At 39.0% G+C, this 20449-nt stretch overlaps 1 protein-coding gene across 2 annotated transcripts in view; it reads right to left on the reverse strand.

Moving 5' to 3' along the window:
* Nucleotides 1-5475: 5475 nt before the first annotated feature.
* The window catches only part of LOC124595904 (erlin-1-like), a 39747-nt gene continuing 24773 nt past the window's right edge, over nt 5476-20449 (reverse strand). For both annotated transcript variants that reach the window (XM_047134814.1, XM_047134815.1), the window contains exons 4-8: nt 8498-8606; nt 7855-7961; nt 6954-7105; nt 6666-6847; nt 5476-6418 (exon numbers count right to left, since the gene is read on the reverse strand). In XM_047134814.1, the coding sequence (XP_046990770.1) occupies nt 6177-6418; nt 6666-6847; nt 6954-7105; nt 7855-7961; nt 8498-8606 (792 nt within the window). In that variant the 3' untranslated portion in view covers nt 5476-6176. The remainder of the gene's footprint in view (nt 6419-6665; nt 6848-6953; nt 7106-7854; nt 7962-8497; nt 8607-20449) is intronic.

A 20449-nucleotide genomic window follows, 5' to 3' on the forward strand; every position in this document is an offset into this window, starting at 1 on the left:
CGTGCAATTTTGGTTGAGAGCGGACCCACGTACGGAAGGAAAGCGAGTCTTATCTTCTTCTTCTCCTTCATTATTTTCTTCTGGGGTTCTCACTGCTTCTTTCTTTCTTTTAAGCGCCCTGTTAATCTGCGTTCTACTGTAGCCATTTTGTTGGAAGACTTCTCTCAGGTGTTGCAGCTTGGATGGTAGGCTGTCTTTGTCGCAGATGGCGCGCGCCCTATGTACCAGCGTGGTCAGTACTGTTTGTCTTTGTGCTGGATGGTGGCAGCTTGTTGCATGAACGTATAGATCCATATGTGTTTTCTTCCTATGTACTGCATAGCCTAGTGATCCATCTGCCTTCCTCTTAATATATCAAGGAAGGGGAGGCATCCATTTTCTCCCAATTCCATTGCAAATTTTAGGTTCGGATGGATGCTGTTGAGGTGTTCAAGAAACTCACCTAGTGCCTGTTAGCCATGTCCCCACACGACAAAAGTGTCGTCGACATAGCGGAAGAAGTGCTTCGGTTTCCGTGTGGCAGTTTGAAGGGCCACCTCCTCGAAATATTCCATATAGAGGTTTGCAATCACAGGAGCCAATGGGCAGCCCATTGTTGGGAAACTTGCAGAATAATCGACAGATCTCGATTGCCTAAAAATAACATATCCGCGGAAGAACGAGCAGCTCTCCGGTCCCTTAGAGATGACCCTGATATAACGATCCTACCAGCGGACGAAGGGAACGCTACAGTGCTGTTAAGTACTGCCGAGCACCGACAGAGAATAAACCTTCTGCTACAAGATGAGGCCTACAAGAGGCTGAAGAAGGATCCAACCCCGACGATGAGTAGAAAGACGATAGCTCTGCTGAAGAAATCGGACTTACCAAATCAAATGAAGAAGCGACTGCACCTCAGAGCTCCAGCGATACTACGCCTCTATGGACTCCCCAAGATCCATAAGGAAGGGGTACCTCTGAGACCGATTGTGCACTCCATCAACTCTCACAGTTACTAACATGCTAAATACCTAGCGACACTGCTCAAACCCCTTGTGGGATACTGCAGCCACCATGTGAGAAACTCAGCCGAATTCGTAAAAATACTCAGGGACAGGCGACTGCAAGGGGAGGACCTACTCGTGAGCTTCGACGTGACGTCGCTTTTCACGAAAGTACCTCTTCAAGACTCCTTGGCACTTTTAACCCAGCACTTTGAACCACAAACAGTCAGCCTCTTCGAACATGCACTAACAACCACGTACTTTCAGTGCAACGGGGAATTCTTCGAGCAGATTGATGGTGTGGCGGTGGGCTGCCCATTGGCTCCTGCGATTGCAAACCTCTATATGGAACATTTCAAGGAGGTGGCCCTTCAAACTGCCACACGGAAACCGAAGCACTTCTTCCGCTATGTCGACGACACTTTTGTCGTGTGGGGACATGGCAAACAGGCACTAGGTGAGTTTCTTGAACACCTCAACAGCATCCACCCGAACCTAAAATTTACAATGGAAATGGAAGAAAATGGATGCCTCCCCTTCATTGATATTTTAATTAAGAGGAAGGCAGATGGATCACTAGCCCATGCAGTACATAGGAAGAAAACACATACGGATCTATACCTTCATGCAACAAGCTGCCACCATCCAGCACAATCAGTACTGACCACCCTGGTACATAGGGCGCGCGCCATCTGCGACAAAGACAGCCTACCATCCGAGCTGCAACACCTGAGAGAAGTCTTCCAACAAAATGGCTACAGTAGAACGCAGATTAACAGGGCGCTTAAAATAAAGAAAGAAGCAGTGAGAACCCCAGAAGAAAATAATGAAGGAGAAGAAGAAAAAGATAAACGAGTCGCTTTCCTTCCGTACGTGGGTCCGCTCTCAGCCAAAATTGCACGACTTCTGGAAAAATACAAGATCAAAACCATTTTCTGACCACCACCAAAGATGAGGGAGCTCTTAGATTCTGCCAAAGACGCGCTGAACCTTAGCACACCAGGAGTATACAGTATACCACGCGAATGCGGAAAGCAATACATTGGACAAACACAGCGCTGCTATCTAAACGCTGCAAAGAACATATCAGATGTGTGCGACTAGGGCACACAGAAAAATCAGCCATAGCGGAACACAGCATCAATGAAGAACACACCTTCAACTTCGAAAACACGAAGGTACTGTGCCGAGCATCTGGCTTTTGGAAAAGCGTGATCAAAGAATCCACAGAAATAAGGATTCATGAGAATCTGGTCAACAGAGACGAGGGATACCAACTCAGCGCAGCATGGAACCCGGCGATAGCGGCAATCCGTCGGGAGCACGTCCACCAATGTCCTCCGCTGCTGACGCAAACAGAATGCTTACACCAAAAACCAGATTGTGACCGCCATCCTCACCACCACGTACATGCCGCTGGTCCACCACAGCCACCCGAGGTCTAATGGAGAGGGTTGACCGCGCATATAAATAGCCCGCTCTCTGCAAATCTCGACACTTCGCCAGAAGATGGGTAGTATGACACTTCCCGAAACGTCGCGAGATATCAACGCTACCACCCGGCTGGAGACCCGAGAAACCTTCATCAATAGTTTACGCCGGGAAAGCCTACAGTCAAATGTACTTATTTTGTTAGTGCATGCCTGCAATAACCAAGCCAAGGCGACAAGTGTCCCTGGGTGGTTATAGGATCGAAGTAAGAGTACAGCTGATTTAAAGAACAAAATGAAACTATCAAAACTCTCTAACATTCTGTATTACTAACTGAAGAACCGAATTTGGAAAGATGAAATTACGTTTACAGGCACGTATTAGGGTATCTTGGCAAGAGTAAAAATGAAATAAATGTTAAAATTACAGAGTTGCAATCAAGATGTTAACTTTCAAGAGTTACATGACAAGGTACATGAATAGTGCAATATAGTAAAAATATGGTTAATGAATAATTTCTTGATATAAATGACATAAATAAAATGTTGACAATTGACGAAAGAGTAATTTGAAATAGTAAAACAGCAAATCCCAAACACAAAATCGAGGTTGACTATACTACAACAAACCAAAGAATCGGATTTAACAGTTATTCCCCATCTCCTGCCCACTCAGACAGACATGGGGAGAAATTCCATAAAATCTGGGACATGCTCAAGAAAACTAAGTAAGAGAGAAATAAGCAGCAGCTAGTGGGTGGTAGTGGATTGTAAGGTGAGAAATTGCAACTAGGAAATAGAACAAGTTTTTCCAAACAATTTTGCGAGTTCAAACCAGAGGGAGAAGTACACCTGTCATCATTTTTTGAGTGTATTTTCTGGGCCATTGGCTAAACATTGGGATCATTCAAGAAAAATTCCCCTTATTGTGTCATGCATTCTATGTTCTATAGATGTGTTTTATTTACTAAGTGTTGTTGAACAGCATGATAGGAAGTAAAGGCTTAAGACTAGCATACTGCCCAAATCCTGGCAGTAGATATGTTGAGTGCACTGAATCATTAAAGATACGGTACACTTGAAATCCCACTTTTTGGACAGCTTAAAAAAGTTGAAGCCACACTTGGAAAAGTGTACCGAGTTAAAACGGAACTATGCTAAAAAACAGAAAAATTCCCAAAATAATATGTTTTTCTATCTTTTCTACGGACTTAATGAATGTCCCTTATAATGTCTGCAGATTCATAAGTAAGAAAAAAGGGTTGCTCTATGTGACTCCGTAAGTACGCTAGGACATACATTACGAAAGTCCATCACAGGCTTTCTTAAAATGACCACCTCCTTTAGTCAGCTTCTGACTATCCATCACCACCCACGGTAATTCTAAAGGGAACTGCAAGCGAGTGCACTAGTCATAACGAACAACTCACTCACCAGTCAAAATGCATCCATTGACCACCTCCAGCTATCATGAAACGTGTAGGCATTGGGTCGTTTAGATGCCATCAACACAAGGATGTATTACGGGTACCTCAATTTAGGGAAAACCAGCACTGCAACAGCGAACTGCTGCTGGCAGATTGTAATAGCAGATACATCAGCATCAGGCTACTGCAAATCAATTGAACTTCAATGCTGTGCTACAACAACAACAACAACAACAACAACAACAACAGGAGAGCAGCAAATCCATCTAGAATGACCTTGTTACGGGATATATGTCACCACCATCCCACGTATCTATGCTCACTGAACAAAGACTAGTGTGGGTGTAAGAACACTGCCGTTGGGCAGTTTAAGCATGTGGAAAGCTCACTTGGACTGACGATTTGTGGTATACATCAGATACATGGCACAGTACAAAACATCAAAAACCATGAGGTGATTCCTCTGTTTGCCAACAGGATGTCATTCAGGTAGGTGGTGTAAGTATCCTCATATGGGAATGTTTGAAAGGGATAAAATGGGGCACCTGGTACCTCTGCCAGTGTCTTTAATTGGAAAACAATACAGGAAATTCTGTGAAATAATGTGTATCTTTTTTCTTACAGCAACCAATTAGTGTCCTGTACCTTCAGCAAAATAAGGCCTCATCTCATTAATCACTATTATAATATTAATAGTGTGCCTTATGGATTACATGTTTATTTTTGTGGTGAGTACTGTTTTAAGAGGTAATGGGGAACATCTGACATTCACACTCCAACAATGGTGTACGTGAAGAGTGAAAATCTCCACTGCATAATCATTTGCAGTAATGTTTTTTAGGTGCACAGCAACTCTGCCAGATGTAATTGTGTTTGGATTATACCACTTTCCTATAGAGACAACTTTCGAATACAAAGGATTTCTTGTTGGGAAAAATTTAACATGGAAGGCGCTATTAAACCATGTTGTTCAGAAATGTGAGGCTACCATCAAAACTGCGATGATGGAATCTGGATTGGGATTGAATATCAACACAGCATATGCTTTATTGGGCTATGATACATCCAGTCACGGATTTCAAGTCTGATGCTACAGACTTATCTGAGACAGCTGCCTTGACAAATGGAAACACAAAGTTGAGAGTGTGTTGCAGAGCTTCCCACCCTAATAATGAATTATTTGTCGAAACATTGATCTTCCAATTTATCTACCTCAGTACCAGTTTTCTTTCAATAAAGAGCTGAGGCAAATCATTCTTTATCTTTTAAATTTGTCCATAAAGCTACCAAGTCACAAGGCAACTATTCCTAATTAAATGTTAAAAATTCCAAATCTTATAATTTTTGTGTAGGGCTTCATCAGAATAACTGTACAATGCATTGGCATTACTCAGCAGCAGTTTAGACTTACAAAAAAAAGTGCATATATTAAAGACTGCAGATTAAGATAGGCTCCAAAATATTCAAACACTTTAGGACTGGAAACTTTCAAAGAGCTAATATTCCTATGTGTTATCTAGTTTAAACACTACTAAAAAGTAAACAGGTCCCTCACGTGTATTACTTTGGCAACTCTTCTTATTCTTCTGTGTCTCTCCATTTCACCAATTATTAGTTTACTATAAAAAGGGCAGGTTTGTTCAAAACATTACTCATTTTTATGTACCAGTACTATTTTTAGTGACAAATCTTCATAATTAGTTCACCGACATCGTCTAAATGCTTCAGACAACTTACCCTCTGAGCCTGTATAACCCAGAAGGGTGTTGAGCAAGTTGCTGAAATAAATTAGTTCCTGGTGATACATATTAATGGTGGTAAATTATACTAAATAGCTACAAAATTTAAAATTATTTTTATTTTTATCAACAAGTTTGTCTATTACTCAAAAACTGAGGAAAAACAGAACAACAATGTATTTTGTGTGATTTCGAAAGGGCAATCAAATGCAGAATGACAAAGAAACAATACAAACTGCCATTCACAACTTTCTAATGACTCAGCTGTTCTGTCAATAAATACTGCATTTACTAAAAAAAAAGGTAATTTATGTGTAAAGGATATAAAACAGAGTATCTATAAATCTCAGAAGGCACAAGAACTTTCACCTACCCTGTTTTAAGAACAGGTTTAACAAATGCTAACAGTCTGAAGCCATAAAGAGTGATATAAAATTTGTTCCTCTCCTGTACTCAAACTCCAGTCACAAACACACACAGAGATTCACACACATTTCAAACTCACAGATATAACTGGGCACAAAAATGTTTAGAAAATTCTCACATGTTGATATGATCAGGAACTATACTCTCTGTTCACAATGTGTTGAAGGCAAATCATTCGTTGGGAACCGTTTTATGAATGTTATCCGTATCATCACTATTCCGGCAGCCACCATGAACAAACATATCAGGAATCTCTGATCCATAATAAATTTTGTTGTTATGACTTATAGAGTCATATTTTTTCAGTTCTAGATATTCTTTTGTTAAGAGTAATTTATTGGCTTCTGCTTGCTTGTGCAGATTGTAAAATTCTGCATCTGCAATACTCTTCTGTTTTGCTAGATGCATTTCATCTGGAAAAAAGAAAAAAAAGGAAAATTTACTGTTTGAGAAGATATTACTCTAAGAGACTTGATTTTTCTACTTGCATCTGTAAAAACAAAGTAAATAATCTCATTATTAGAAACTTTGTGTGCCATGATTGGTTTTCCATTATTGTTTGGAGTAATATGAAGGACAGTCTATGCAATTTATTACTGAAAGAGCTTTTAACAGAAATACAATCTAATAATTGACAGTTTATAACAGAACATAGCAAACCTTCAATCTGCGACATTCTTTGAAGAGATTCTTTTTCCATGATTTTCTGTTCAAACTGAATTTTTGCTACAACTGCTTCTTTTTCTGCATCTATGATAGCTTTCTTCCGCTCTGTCTCTGCATCTTTTTCTACTACTTTTTGACGTTGAACAGCAATTAAAAGTTTAGTCTTTTCTGCTTCCCTGCAAATTAAGCATTTCACATGCAATTTGTATACAATGAAAATTTAATAATTTAATACATAAACATATCTTGTAGTTATAAACTACATTACTTTCACATACGTACATGAGTTCATAATTTTTCCTAATTGCTTCTGGAATTTTTGGCTTGGTAACACGCACAGCTTGAATAAATAACCCAGGTGCCATTTCATTCAAATCTCTCTGTAGAGCAACTTTCAAGTTCTCATCAATTTGATCAAACAGATCAATATATACCTAAAAATAAAACAGAAGAGATACTGCTGAGTAACTTTCATATTACGAAATGCACACAAATACTTCACTGAAGGTGAATTTCGTATTTATTCTTCCATTTGTCAGTTAATAAAAATCTTTCCTATGCTACTGTTTCTCCAAACATGAGACAGTGCATTAGGTACATTGTCATTTAACAATGATCAATAAGCAGCTTCATGGAGTGTAAATACAAATGAATGACATATGATTTAGTATTAGTGTCTAAAATGTTTTCTCACATGATAATCTAAGTACAACAGTACATATGATAAATTGTGTTACTGTTATTGTCTTCAATCCGAAAACTGGTTTTATGCAATTTTCCACATTATTCTACCCCGTGCAAGCCTCTTCGTCTGCGAATACCTACAGCAACCTACATCCTTGCTTTTGTTGATGTTCATCTTGTATCCTCCTTTCTAGACGCTGTCCACTGCATTCAACGGCTCTTCCAAGTTCTTCGCTGTCTTTGACATAACGGTATCGTCATTGGACAACCTCAAAGTTTTGTATGTTCTCCCTGAACTTTACTTCCTTCATTATTTTTTTTCCTTTACGGCTTGTTTAATGTAGAGATTGATATACAAATAGAAAATCCATAAGAGTGCAATCCTTTCGTAGTCTGTTACTTCTTTCTTGCAGCTAAGTGTTAAGTGTGTTTAAGAATTGTGTTAGGTCACAAAAACTGAAGCTTACAAAGGAAAAGCAAACAATCAATAAAAACAAACCTCTTGTAAACTGTGAACACTGCAGAACTGATTCAGTTCATGATGTACTTTATTGAAGATTAACGTCTTATCATAATCAGCAGTGTAATTTTTTACAATATCATATACTGAAAAAGAAAGACAGGAAGAAAACAGTTTAGTTTCATTATGCAAAATTTTTTAAAGGAGTAATGACATCTTAAAAGCACTAAACATTGCTATTCAAATTTAATAGATGTTATTCAGTCTGCTTAAACAAAGGACAAATAATTAGAACAGGGAACTGGATCTTAAACATCAAGATATTTAGTACTGCATAGTGGAACAGGTACAATATGGGACACCAGTGTTTCTGGGCCAAATACCCAGATGGACATTTAACTTACAGGTATAATTGCATACAAGAACTGGAACGCAGACAAACTTGCCAAGTGGGCACATTTGAAGAGTCAATAAATTTGTTCCATGATTATCCTATCTGTTTATTTTTTTTGCAGTACAAATAACTGTCTGGAAAATTTATGTCATTACTGAATTTGAAGAGAAGCAAGAAAATAATTTGAAAAATTTGAAGAGAAGCGGAAAAATAATGTTAGCATTCCACTAACACAGCATTCAAATTCATAAAAAATAAAGGATAACCATAGTCAGAGGATGTACTTACCACTAGAGGCACTAAGAATATTAACAACTTCTATTCGATCAAAATATATCATGACACCACCACTGGTACCACATGGTACATTTTTTACCTCATCAGTTTGAAGAGTAACCTGCAAAACATCATACTGAATTAACAATCATAACCAGTATAAAGGATTTCTTTCTTAGCAGAAATGTTTACCTACATTCATAGCAAAATAGAATGTCAGCAAAATACACCAAACAACATCACACAAAAAAGGCGGCAAACTGCAGAGCTTCTACTAAAGCCACAACCAGAGGTAGCGGGTGGGACTAAAATGTATCAGTATAGTAAATAGGAAAGAAAAAGTGCTACGATGAGGCAATTGTAAGAGTGGTATAAGGTATCCACAGACATCATTAATGAAATTAGGAATAAAAATATGACTTATAGACAAAAAATACAAAATTATTATTTATGAACAAAGAATGACAGGAATGGTTGTTAAAAATAATTCCCACAAACACAATGCCTAGTGGGTTTGTTTGAACAGCAACCTGGATCCATTATATGAATGTGTATGCACAATGTGAAACATCTAATTACTTCCAGCTCTTTCTGATTCCGAGCTGTTTGAGCAGCAGCTACAAACTAGTAATATGTGGTTGGCAACCGACAGAGATAGTGTGATTTTCCACAAACTGCTTCATATTGCTAGTCTCACGCATGAGCATAGTTACTATTTCATCTCATTCTTTGACTTCTTTACTGCAAGTAATTCTGTTTGTACCTGGTGTAGAGACCTTTAAGTGGACTAATTCTGATATTTTAAATTCATTTTTAGATTTTATTTTGTGTTAAAGGAAAATTCTCCAATAAAGTTCATTTTCTTATGGTAGCCTATAAGAATAGAAACATTTGGGGTATTCAGTTGATGGAAAAGTGAACTTTACCACAGATTTTACACATCCTTGCAGAACTTAACAATATACAAAATTGGCAATGTGCACTGCAAAATTTTACCATCTGTAAGTCAGTGTTCAATTACACAAACTATATCAAGAGTTACGAGTTTCACGTTTCAGGGTCTTGTCTTTGGTTGGCCACACTAGTCTTTCCTCTGCAAAGACTATTTACTTCTGTGTGTAACTCCCCTGCCACTTCATGTATTTTATCTTCACTACCTTCAGGATTCTGACGAGCGTATTCCAGTCAACACTGGCAAAATTTTTATCTACTTTTGGTTATTTTAATTTTAAAGCATTTTTTAATATGTCATTTCTGGTCTGTTCCGTATCAGACTTACAACTGCTTTTAAACTAACTTACTGATACTTCCTGGCAGATTAAAACTGTGTGCCCGACCGAGACTCGAACTCGGGACCTTTGCCTTTCGCGGGCAAGTGCTCTACCAACTGAGCTACCGAAGCACGACTCACGCCCGGTACTCACAGCTTTACTTCTGCCAGTACCTCGTCTCCTACCTTCCAAACTTTACAGAAGCTCTCCTGCGAAACTTGCAGAACTAGCACTCCTGAAAGAAAGGATATTCATTCTGGTAACTTACTGATGATCTAGAAACTTTTAACATAGCTGAGAACTGGATGACAACGCATATTAAAACCGTTTGGAGTGTGGCAGAGGATACTTTGTGTTCCACTGCCATTTCCTCCTTTTCCTGTTCCACTGGTGGACGTTTTGTAAGAAGAACGATTCTTGATAAGCCTCTGTGAGCGCTTGAATCTCTCCAATTTTTACCTTCACAGTATTTTCAAAAGATATATGTAATAGAAAGCACTATACTGGTTACCTCAAGTGAAGGGGGAAAATAATCTGAAATTCACCCCACACCTGTCACAAAATCTTCAAAATGTTTGACATCAATGGACTAAACATTATAAAGTAATTTCTCCTAGACCCACACAGATCGCTACCACCATACTGATAGTCCTCAAAATTTGTGACTGAATTGTTATAGTTATGAAAATACTCTTAATATTCAAAATATAAAAAGTGGGATGCATACAATATACAATTGATGTCACGAATAGCTAGCCTCCTCATTATCTCCCCGCCCCACATTTCTTGCTTTGAATCCTTCTAGTACTTTCATAGCCATTAAAAATTCAGTCACAAATTTTTAGAACTGTCAGTACGGGGTTAGGAAACTATACTGGACTAGGAGAAAGAGAGGTGGTCTCTGGAATAACAACTGAAATGTACTCATATCAAACCACGGAGCATCAGAAGCTTCAAATACTTCAGCAACCAAATTTCAGTCAGATATAAATAAAATACTGTAGCTTCAGACTATATGATGTGATAGCGCGGTAAGTAAAAATTACTGACCGATTTGGATTTCACTTAAGTCGTTATACCAGAGAATGCCTCAATTATTTTATACTTTTTAGACCTATTTAAAAACATGGTGTATTAAAACCGATTTTTATTTAAATAATTATTTGCCTTTAAAAAGCAGACACTAATGTCATTATGTTGGTTCCTTTCCATAGCCTCATTTGGGTTATTACAGAAAGACATAAATTTAACCTTAGTACTTTTTCTCTGTGGAAAGATTTGTTATTGCCTCACAGCATAAATTAAATTTATTTTTTAAAGATTCAAATATGAGTGACACACTGTGTACACAGTGTATCTGTAGCATCTAGTCAGTAATAATAACGAAGAATGTAAGAAAATAAGAATGTGCTTTCTGTATTCATTTGTATTTGATTCAAATAGTCAGTAGGTTTCTGCACTGGGATGCAATGGATGACTAATGCTGCTGGTAACTAAAAGCAAAATAGTCACTATAATTTTCCCAATGAGGCATTATTGTAATATCTTTCAGTTACGTTGTTAATAACCATTACTCATGTCTTTCCGGAGAATACCTAATATAATCAAGATTGCTCTAAGACAAACTTAACAATGGTATTTTGTTTTTCATTTGTGTGCATGTACAATAGGAATTACTGTATTGGAGTTTTCTAATGGCTGTAACCTCTGTGTATCAAACGTAAATTTTTATTTGTAGGACGCACAATGTTTCAAGAACTGAACGTTCATTTCACTGTCCACCAATACATTCTCATACAAAAGAACTGCTCGAAAAACTGAATTATGCAACTAGAAATAAATTTTGCTTCGTGTGTTCATCAACTTATAAGTAACTGCTGCTGCGCATGAGAAACAAATGAATACCTCTGCATGATTTGGAGCGTTCCTTGTGGCACAAGATTGCTAAAATGTTTGAGTAGCATAGAAATCTTTAACTGTTCCTGACCATTTATGCACAGAAGAATCAACTTACAAATGTCAACCGTTATCAGTAATTTGATGCTTGAATAAACACTGTACTTTGAAGGTAATGGAATACACAGGAACAATTTGAGTGTAGCAGCCTACTGTAGATACATCAAGTGACAAGCACAAGTGACTTAGAATAGATGGTAAGCAACTTCAGCAACAAGGATGTCATAGAAGTGTGTACACATCTCCTGCCACATTTCTGAACTATTGTACAGTTTTCGGATATACCACAATTCACACGAAATGCTAATGACTGGCTGCAGGATTTTCTAACTGTAAAGTAAAGTGCACTGTGTTGAACTTCAAAAATAATTAGAACTCTGAAATATCTAAGAAGTAATTCCTTTTTTAAGTGTCTTGTCTACCGTAAACAACAATAGTTTTTTTGGCTGTCACAAATACAGCTACACAGCATAATATGAAGATAATAACAAATTCAAACTGAAGTATCTGGTAGGTTACCAAATCTTATTATAACTCAATTAGTAATTTATATACAGACTGAATGGGTAAGTATTAGAACATGTGCAAAGCTTTAAACACCTCAGAAGCAAGAAAGAAACTAGCTGGAAGAGCAGCATAGAAATTAAAAATAAACTAGCAATGGTGAAAGAGGTATTTTATAAGAAAAGGAGAAGTTCCTGCAGCAACATGGACAAAGATTTTGAGGAAAAGGCTAATAAAATGTTTTGTATAGAGTGTCTTCCTGATGCTCAAATGTTGTCATTGAGGAAGGAAGATAGAGCATGGCTTGAGACTTCTGGAATATGGACATGGCAAAGGGTAGAAAGAATAAGTTGGATGGATAAAGTGAAAAATGAAGAGGTACTGAGAAGAGTGGGAGAGCAAACACAATTACTAGGTGTAATAAGAAGGAAACAAAACTGGATTGGACATATATTAAGAAACAAGGAGATGCTTATAATTTTATAAGAAGTCTTAGAAGTGTACATGTAAGGAGGTGAGAGAGGAAGAGATTTCAGATCCTGGATGATGTGATGCATGGCAACACATATACCAACATTAGTTTCAACTGATGATGATGATGATTATGATGATATTATAATGTCCTTGAAACATTTTAAAATGTGGTATAAGTAAATGGCTAAACATAATGGAACAAATGCATTACATGACAGACAAGACAAACTCTTTAAGTTTTTCTTTTAATGTGGAGCTGGCAAGTTAGCTTGGAGAACTGTAGACAGGTGTGCTACTGATCAGAATTGCTGAAATGGTGGTGAACCAGGCAGAGAAAGCACTATTGTAAATCATTAGTGAATGTCCCAAGAGATTTCTGCAGCAAGTTTCACATGATACTACCAGTTTACAATAGCACAGTGAAGTGGTGCATAAAATTCAAGGATAGTTGTTCAGGTGTTGCAAAACATGAGGGCTGACTGGCCATCAGAACCGGCAGCTGACTGTGTTAGGAACGTCAGTGTGGGAAGTCCCACAATGTCTACCTACTGAGCTAGCACAAAACTGACCATCCCTCAACCAACAACTTGAAAATCCTGTGAGGTGATTTTGAGTTAAGATCACAAATTACAGCTCCTGCAAACCATAAAGCATGACGACAAACTGTACTCTCTGTATTTCTACATTTATATACAGAACCATCATGAAAATGATAACTTCACAAGCAAATTAATCTCCAATGTCAAAGACACTTCATCTTTAGGAAAAGAGCAATCAACACACCATATGCATATGGCAGACAAAGAATTCACGTATTCTGTGTCATGTCCACTAATACAGTCTATGGACCTCCTTCACTGAGACAATAGTCAACGGTGGCATCTGTCTTGACCACTGCAGTTGTGGCTTATACCATAACTTAGAACTGATAGCAGGGCTTTCATGTTTCAACACCATGGTGAGCGTCCATATTTCTACTATTGCATACGAGATTATCTGGATGACATGTTACCACATCTCTGGATATGTCGTGTTGCAGCTCAAGTGGGCACTATAGTCACTGGACTTGACATCGTCCAATATTTTCTAGCAATTTACATCAAGGATACTGTTTATGTTTCACCTGTGCCAAAAAAAAACCCAAGAATTATGAAATTGCGTAACAACAGCAATTCTTAGCATCATTCCTGATATGCTGTGTTGAGTATGGGCAAAACTGCTCCACTGATTAAATGCGTGTCATCTGACAAAGGGTGAACACACAGAATATTTATGAACAGTGTAAAAAAACTGAGGCAATATTATGAAAAGAAAAGTTGCTACTCACTGTACAGCAAAGATGCTGAATCACAGGTAGGAACAAAAAGAGACTGTCACAAATAAGCTTTTGGACAATGAGGTCTCTGTCGAAAATAGGTGCACGCACACCCACGTGCAAGCACACCCACCCACGTGCACTCTCGGGAGCATGTGCACAAATGCAGACAGTCAGCTTGTTGGTTGTCATGCCCACATGGAATGCAGCACAGTGTTTCCAGCTTAGCTTTTAGATCACATGACTAGTTTCACAGGCAGCCCTGCATTTGGTGAAATAGCTGATGTTTGTGACCAGAATGGAGTGGGTGGTGGTGGGAGAATGTATGAGACAGGTCTTGCATCTAGGTCTATTACAGGGATATAAGCCAGGAGGTAAGGGGTTAGGAGTAAGGGTTGTGTAGGGATGGGCAAGTATATTGTGTAGGTTCAGTGGACTACAGAATACCACTGTGGGAGGGGCGTGAAGGCTAGTGGCCACGACATTTCTCATTTCAGGGTGCGACAAGAAGCTGAAACCCTGGAGGAGAATGTAATTCAGTTTCTCCAGTTCTGGGTGGTACTGAGTTACGAGGGGAATGCTCTGTGGCCAGACAGACTTTGGGAGGTGGTGGGAGACTGAAAAGATAAGGCACAGGAGATTTAATTTTTACAAGGTTGGGAAGATAATTACTGTCAGTAAAGGCTTCAGTGAGACCCTTGGTATATTTCTGAAGGGACCGCTTGTCACTGTAGACGCGAAGACCATGGATGGCTAGGCTGTACGGAAGGGACTTCTTGGTATGGAACAGATGGAAGCTGTCGAAGTGGAGATATTGCTGGTGGTTAGTAGAGTTAATATGGACATAGGTACTAATGTAGCCATCTTTGAGGTCGAGATCATTGAGGAAGGTGGCTTGTTGGGTTGAGTAGGACCAGGTGAAGCAAATGGGGGAGAAGTTGTTGAGGTTCTGGAGGGATGTGGATAAGGTGTCCTCACCCTCAATCCATATCGCAAAAATGTATAAATGAATTTGAACCAGGTGAAGGGTTAGAATTCTGGTTGTTCAGGAAGGCTTCCTATATATGGTCTGTGAATAGCTTGGCACAGGACAGTGCCATGCGAGTGCTCACAGCCATACCCCGGATTTGTTTGTAGATAATGCCTTCAAAGGAGAAGTAACTGTGGGTGAGGATGTAGCTGGTCATGGTGACTACGAAGGGAGTTTTCAGTTTGGATTCTGTCATGCATTGGGAAAGGTAGTGTTGAATAACGGTAAGGCCATGGGCATTAGGGATGTTAGTGTAAAGAGAGATGGCATAAATAGTGACAAGTAGGGCACCATGTGGTAAATGGACAATAACTGCGGAGAGTCAGTGGAGGAAATGGTTGGTGTCTTTTATATAGTAGAGTAGGTTCTGAGTAATAGGTTGAGAGCAGAGATTCTCTCAGTAGGGGAACAGTAACTAGCCAAATGGGGGATCGTGGGTGATTGGGTTCATCAACTTGAGGAAGTACGTAGAAGGTAGGAGTGTGGGAAGTGGTAGGGGTGAGCAGAGAGATGGACTCCGAGGAGAGGTTCTGGGATGGGCCTAAGGTTTTGGGGAGTGACTGGAGGTCCTGCTGAATTTCTAGAACGGGGTCACTGTGACAATGTTATATACTTGTCCATCCCTACACAACCCCTGCTCCCAACCCCTTACCTCCTGGCTCATATTCCTGTAATATGACCTAGATGGAAAACGTGTCTCATACATCCTCCCACCACCACCATCTACTCCAGTTTGGTCACAAACATCACCTACCCCATCAAAGGTAGGGCTACCTGTGAAACCAGTCATGTGATCTACAAGCTAAGCTGCAAACACTGTGCTGCGTTCTATATGGGCATGACAACGGACAAGCTGTCTGTCCACATGAACGGCCAATGACAAACTGTGGCCAAGAAACAACTGGATCACCCACCTGCAAAGCATGTCACCCACCATGACATTCTTCACATCAATGACTACTTCACAGCTTCTGCCATCTGGATCCTTCTCATCAATACCAGCTTTCCTGAATTGCGCACACAGGAACTCTCCCTGCAATATATCCTACGTTTTACCATAACCCTCCTCGACTCAACCTTTGTTAGTCATTGTCTCTCCCATACACCCTCTTCCATGTTCTCATTCCAGCACTACACGGCATTCATTCCACCAAGGTGCCCAGTCTTTTTACTTCTCTCCTTTCTCCCCCCCCCCCTCCCCATCTCTACCCTGCCCTCCGTCTAACCTCCCTACTGCACCTAGCTGCCCTACCCTCTCTTCACCTCGTCCCTACACACTCCCCAGCTGCCACTCGCAGTGTGGCTTTAGCAGCCAGAGACTGCAGTTTTGTGTGTGTGTGTGTGTGTGTGTGTGTGTGTGTGTGTGTGTGTGTGTGTGTGTGTGTGTGTGCGCGCGCATATATTTTCAACAAAGGCTTGGACGAAAGCTTATTTGTGACTAATTTTGTTGTGCCTATCTGTTACTCAACATCTCCACTATATGGTGAGTAGCATCTTTTATTTTTACATTCTATCCTGGATTTTCCATTGTTCAAAAAACTGAGAGTTTGTCTTCCACATATTGTATCATTGTTCTCCGCTATTTACCTGTACTGATTTTTTCAAAATTTTCCATGGACTTTATAATTACCCTGTGTAATTTATGTAAGTGAATTTCATTTAACACAAAATTTTTTAAAAATGTCATTGTTTCCCCTGAAGAGGTATGCGGAAGTTGACTTCACGTTGAAATGGCGAGCCATTTTCTCTACTTAAACATGTGTAACTGCACAATAAGCAAAAGTCGCCGACTCCTTTTAGCAACACGTTACTGAGTGTGGTATCTGGCTCTGGTGGTGACCTGTTTTAAATGGATCAATGTACTCTCAGTATAACTGTGACACAACAAGACATGAAACGCCCAGTAGCTGCATGAAAGGGATGGTGTCCCTTGAATATGAAATTTCCATGAGCAGTCTTGCTACAATTCTGGTTGTTTTCTTCAGACTGCTTCACGCAAACACCACACAACTTCCAGGTATATGAGTGTGCAGACTTTCTCGACGAATTTCATATATGAAGTCTTCACGGGTTGTCAGGCGAGTAGCGTCATCTCTTCCAGGTAGTACTCCTCACTGACTACAACAATAACTCATGTTGCACTGTCCCATTGTAATCAAAGAAAACAGTGAGTAGAACCTTCACATATAATTGAACTTTCCCAATTTTTTTCATTTTTGGTTCATCAGGCAGTTTCCTTTGGGATGATTGGGCTATGGTTTCAATGTCATAACCACATACCCTCATTTCATCACCTATTATAACCTTCTTTGCAAGTTCTGGATCGTTGACAATTTCGTTCAGCAATTCCCAAGCAATGTCGATGCAACGTCATTTTTGGTCGAAATTCAACAATTTTGGAACATATTTTGCTGCTACATGTTTCATATTTAAAACATTTGGGGAAAAAAAATTGTTTGGCATGAGCCAAATGATACTCCAACGTCATCAGCAACTTCTCTGGTGGTGATTCAGCAATTGTCCAGAACCACTTTTCTTTACTTCTTCCACATTGTCATCAGTAACTGAGGTGCTAGGGAGGCCAAGGCATTCGTCAACTTCAATGTCTTCTCGAAACTCTTTGAAATATTTATACCATTCACAAACACTTAGTCTTATTCACAGTAGTTTCACCAATAGCCACAGTCATGATTTTGAATGTGGTGCTGCACTGTATTCAATTTTCTAAGCAAAATTTAATGCAAAGTCTTTCATCCACGTTTTTTGAAAGTAAATGTCATCCCGTATCTGCACAGGGTCAGCATGTTAATCTGGATATGGCAATGTTAGTGCTACACTGTGAAACACTGCCCGTGACTAGTGTTATCCCAGAAGGAAGTGTCAGAATGTTTTTGGAAATGTTTGTGTATCATGTACCACAGGTGAACCATGTGTACCAGCCTAGTACAGTATTCCCTTTGTCAAACGTGGAAAACGGCCAAAAGACTGCATCCATGCTAACTGGCGCACCAGCCCTTGTTAATCCGCTGGACAGATTTAAGCTGGTCAGGGATACCTCCTTGAATCCCAGAAGTGACATGCTAACAAATGCAGCTATCTGAGTGGGTTATGGAACTACAATGACTACTTATTAAAACACTATAAGTCACTTTTCCTTCAATACTGGTGACTCATCACCAACTACAACTAAAATGGGATTTTGTCTTAAGATTAAAAACTGAGCAGTAGAGTTCACTTCAAAATTAAGTTACCGTCTATTCTGACAAAAAGTTTAATACTCTAGGGGCCCCAAGAGTGATTTTTGGTGATACTGCTGCAACTGTAAGAACCAATTTATCCTTGATTTATTATATTTGTCCGACATTGGTTTAAGTTGTATATTACATAATTAGACCTCTGATTCATTTGTTAAAAAATATAAAAAAGATAAAAAACTTCTTGGATTGCTGGCAGGACCCACTTGGTACACTACATTAAATATTTTGATTTCTCTTTTTGTTATTTTTCATAATGTTAATGTCATAAATTTTCAAAAATACCCCACAAGCGAATCTCAGACCATTACGTTCTTGAGATGTTCGACGAATGTGATCTCAGGGACCTGAATGATGTCTCGAGTGAACCTGATGAGGACTTCATTTCAGAACAAGATGTTTCAGAACTGGAAGATAACCTTTAAGTGAATTCAGAAGAAAGTGATAAAGCTAATGAAAATTCTGATGAAGGACGCGAGTTTACAGCAAAATCAGGAGGAAAATTAACATGTTCAGTTTTCCCAGTGATTCGCTGTTTCCAATATGACACTGTAAAAGGACTTCCCAGGATCGCACACGCAAGTGATCTTGCTCTCACAATGTCCAAAGATTTCAACAGTTCTTTGATGGCCAAACTGTAGATGCCAGATGCACGTTCACCAATCATGTACTGTTTGGCATTACAATGCAGATAATGCTCAACAGAATGATAATTTGGACGGATGTAAATTCTATCAAACAGAGCATCTTTTTGGTGTGCTACTGATGGCTATGTTCTTTGCTGCTGAAAAGAAGCAATTTCTGAAATGTGAAAAACAGATTAAAACATTAGTCTTGGAGTTTTTAAAACATTTGTCTCTCAGTTTTACTGCTGCCATGGCACGGAATCAATTTGCACGTGTTCTTCAGTTTATTAGGTTTGACAATAAAGCAATACATCCATTATGCTTATTTAATTTAAATACAACCTTAGGAATACAAAGAATCTAATCTGAGTAAACTTCTACACCTCTATGTTGAGAAATGCAGGAAAAGGGGTGGGGGGGGGGGGGGGGGTGTGTTTGGCAGCAAGAAGACACCAGCTTTGTAAACAATATTGACTACTTAGGCTTTTATGTTAAGGGTTAAATATGAATTACCATGCAAATTTCACAGCTCAGACTGCACCTCTGACTGCCATACAGTAATTTATGAAGCCATAAAAATTCGTTGTGTGTTTTCAACCAAGTTATTTCTCTCTAATAGTACAACATACTTGCAAAAAATAATCTTTCAAAATAATACGAAGAACAATGTGTGGGCTTAAGAGTCATAATGACATATCTAGAAAATTTTATATTTTTGACATATCGGCTTTACTACTGTCTTAATGTTAAAGCTGGGAACTGTTGATTGAATGTTAACACTCTCCAAGAACCATGAGATATCACAATTATCAGCAATTTGGATTTGGTGGTAGTAGTGATAGTGTTTCTAATGTACCAAATTTCTTTTGCCTTCATCTCAAAACATGCATTTTGTAGATGACTCTTAATCCCTGAATGTTAAGTACATAAATTACTTTTTTGTACACGGTACTGAATGATTCTCCTGCTACAACCATCTATTGCATGTTGTTATTGTTGTTGTTGTTGTTGTCTTCAGTCCTGAGACTGGTTTGATGCAGCTCTCCATGCTACTCTATCCTGTGCAAGCTGCTTCATCTCCCAGTACCTACTGCAGCCTACATCCTTCTGAATCTGCTTAGTGTATTCATCTCTTGGTCTCCCTCTACGATTTTTACCCTCCACGCTGCCCTCCAGTACTAAATTGGTGATCCCTTGATGCCCCAGAACATGTCCTACCAACCGATCCCTTCTTCTAGTCAAGTTGTACCACAAACTCCTCTTCTCCCCAATTCTATTCAATACCTCATCATTAGTTATGTGATCTACCCATCTAATCTTCAGCATTCTTCTGTAGCACCACATTTCGAAAGCTTCTATTCTCTTCTTGTCTAAACTATTTATCATCCATGTTTCACTTCCATACATGGCTACACTCCATACAAATACTTGCAGAAACGACTTCCTCACACTTAAATCTATACTCGATGTTAACAAATTTCTCTTCTTCAGAAATGCTTTCTTTGCCATTGCCAGTCTACATTTTATATCCTCT

This window comes from Schistocerca americana, chromosome 2 (assembly GCF_021461395.2).
Source record: "Schistocerca americana isolate TAMUIC-IGC-003095 chromosome 2, iqSchAmer2.1, whole genome shotgun sequence".
NCBI lineage: Eukaryota > Metazoa > Arthropoda > Insecta > Orthoptera > Acrididae > Schistocerca > Schistocerca americana.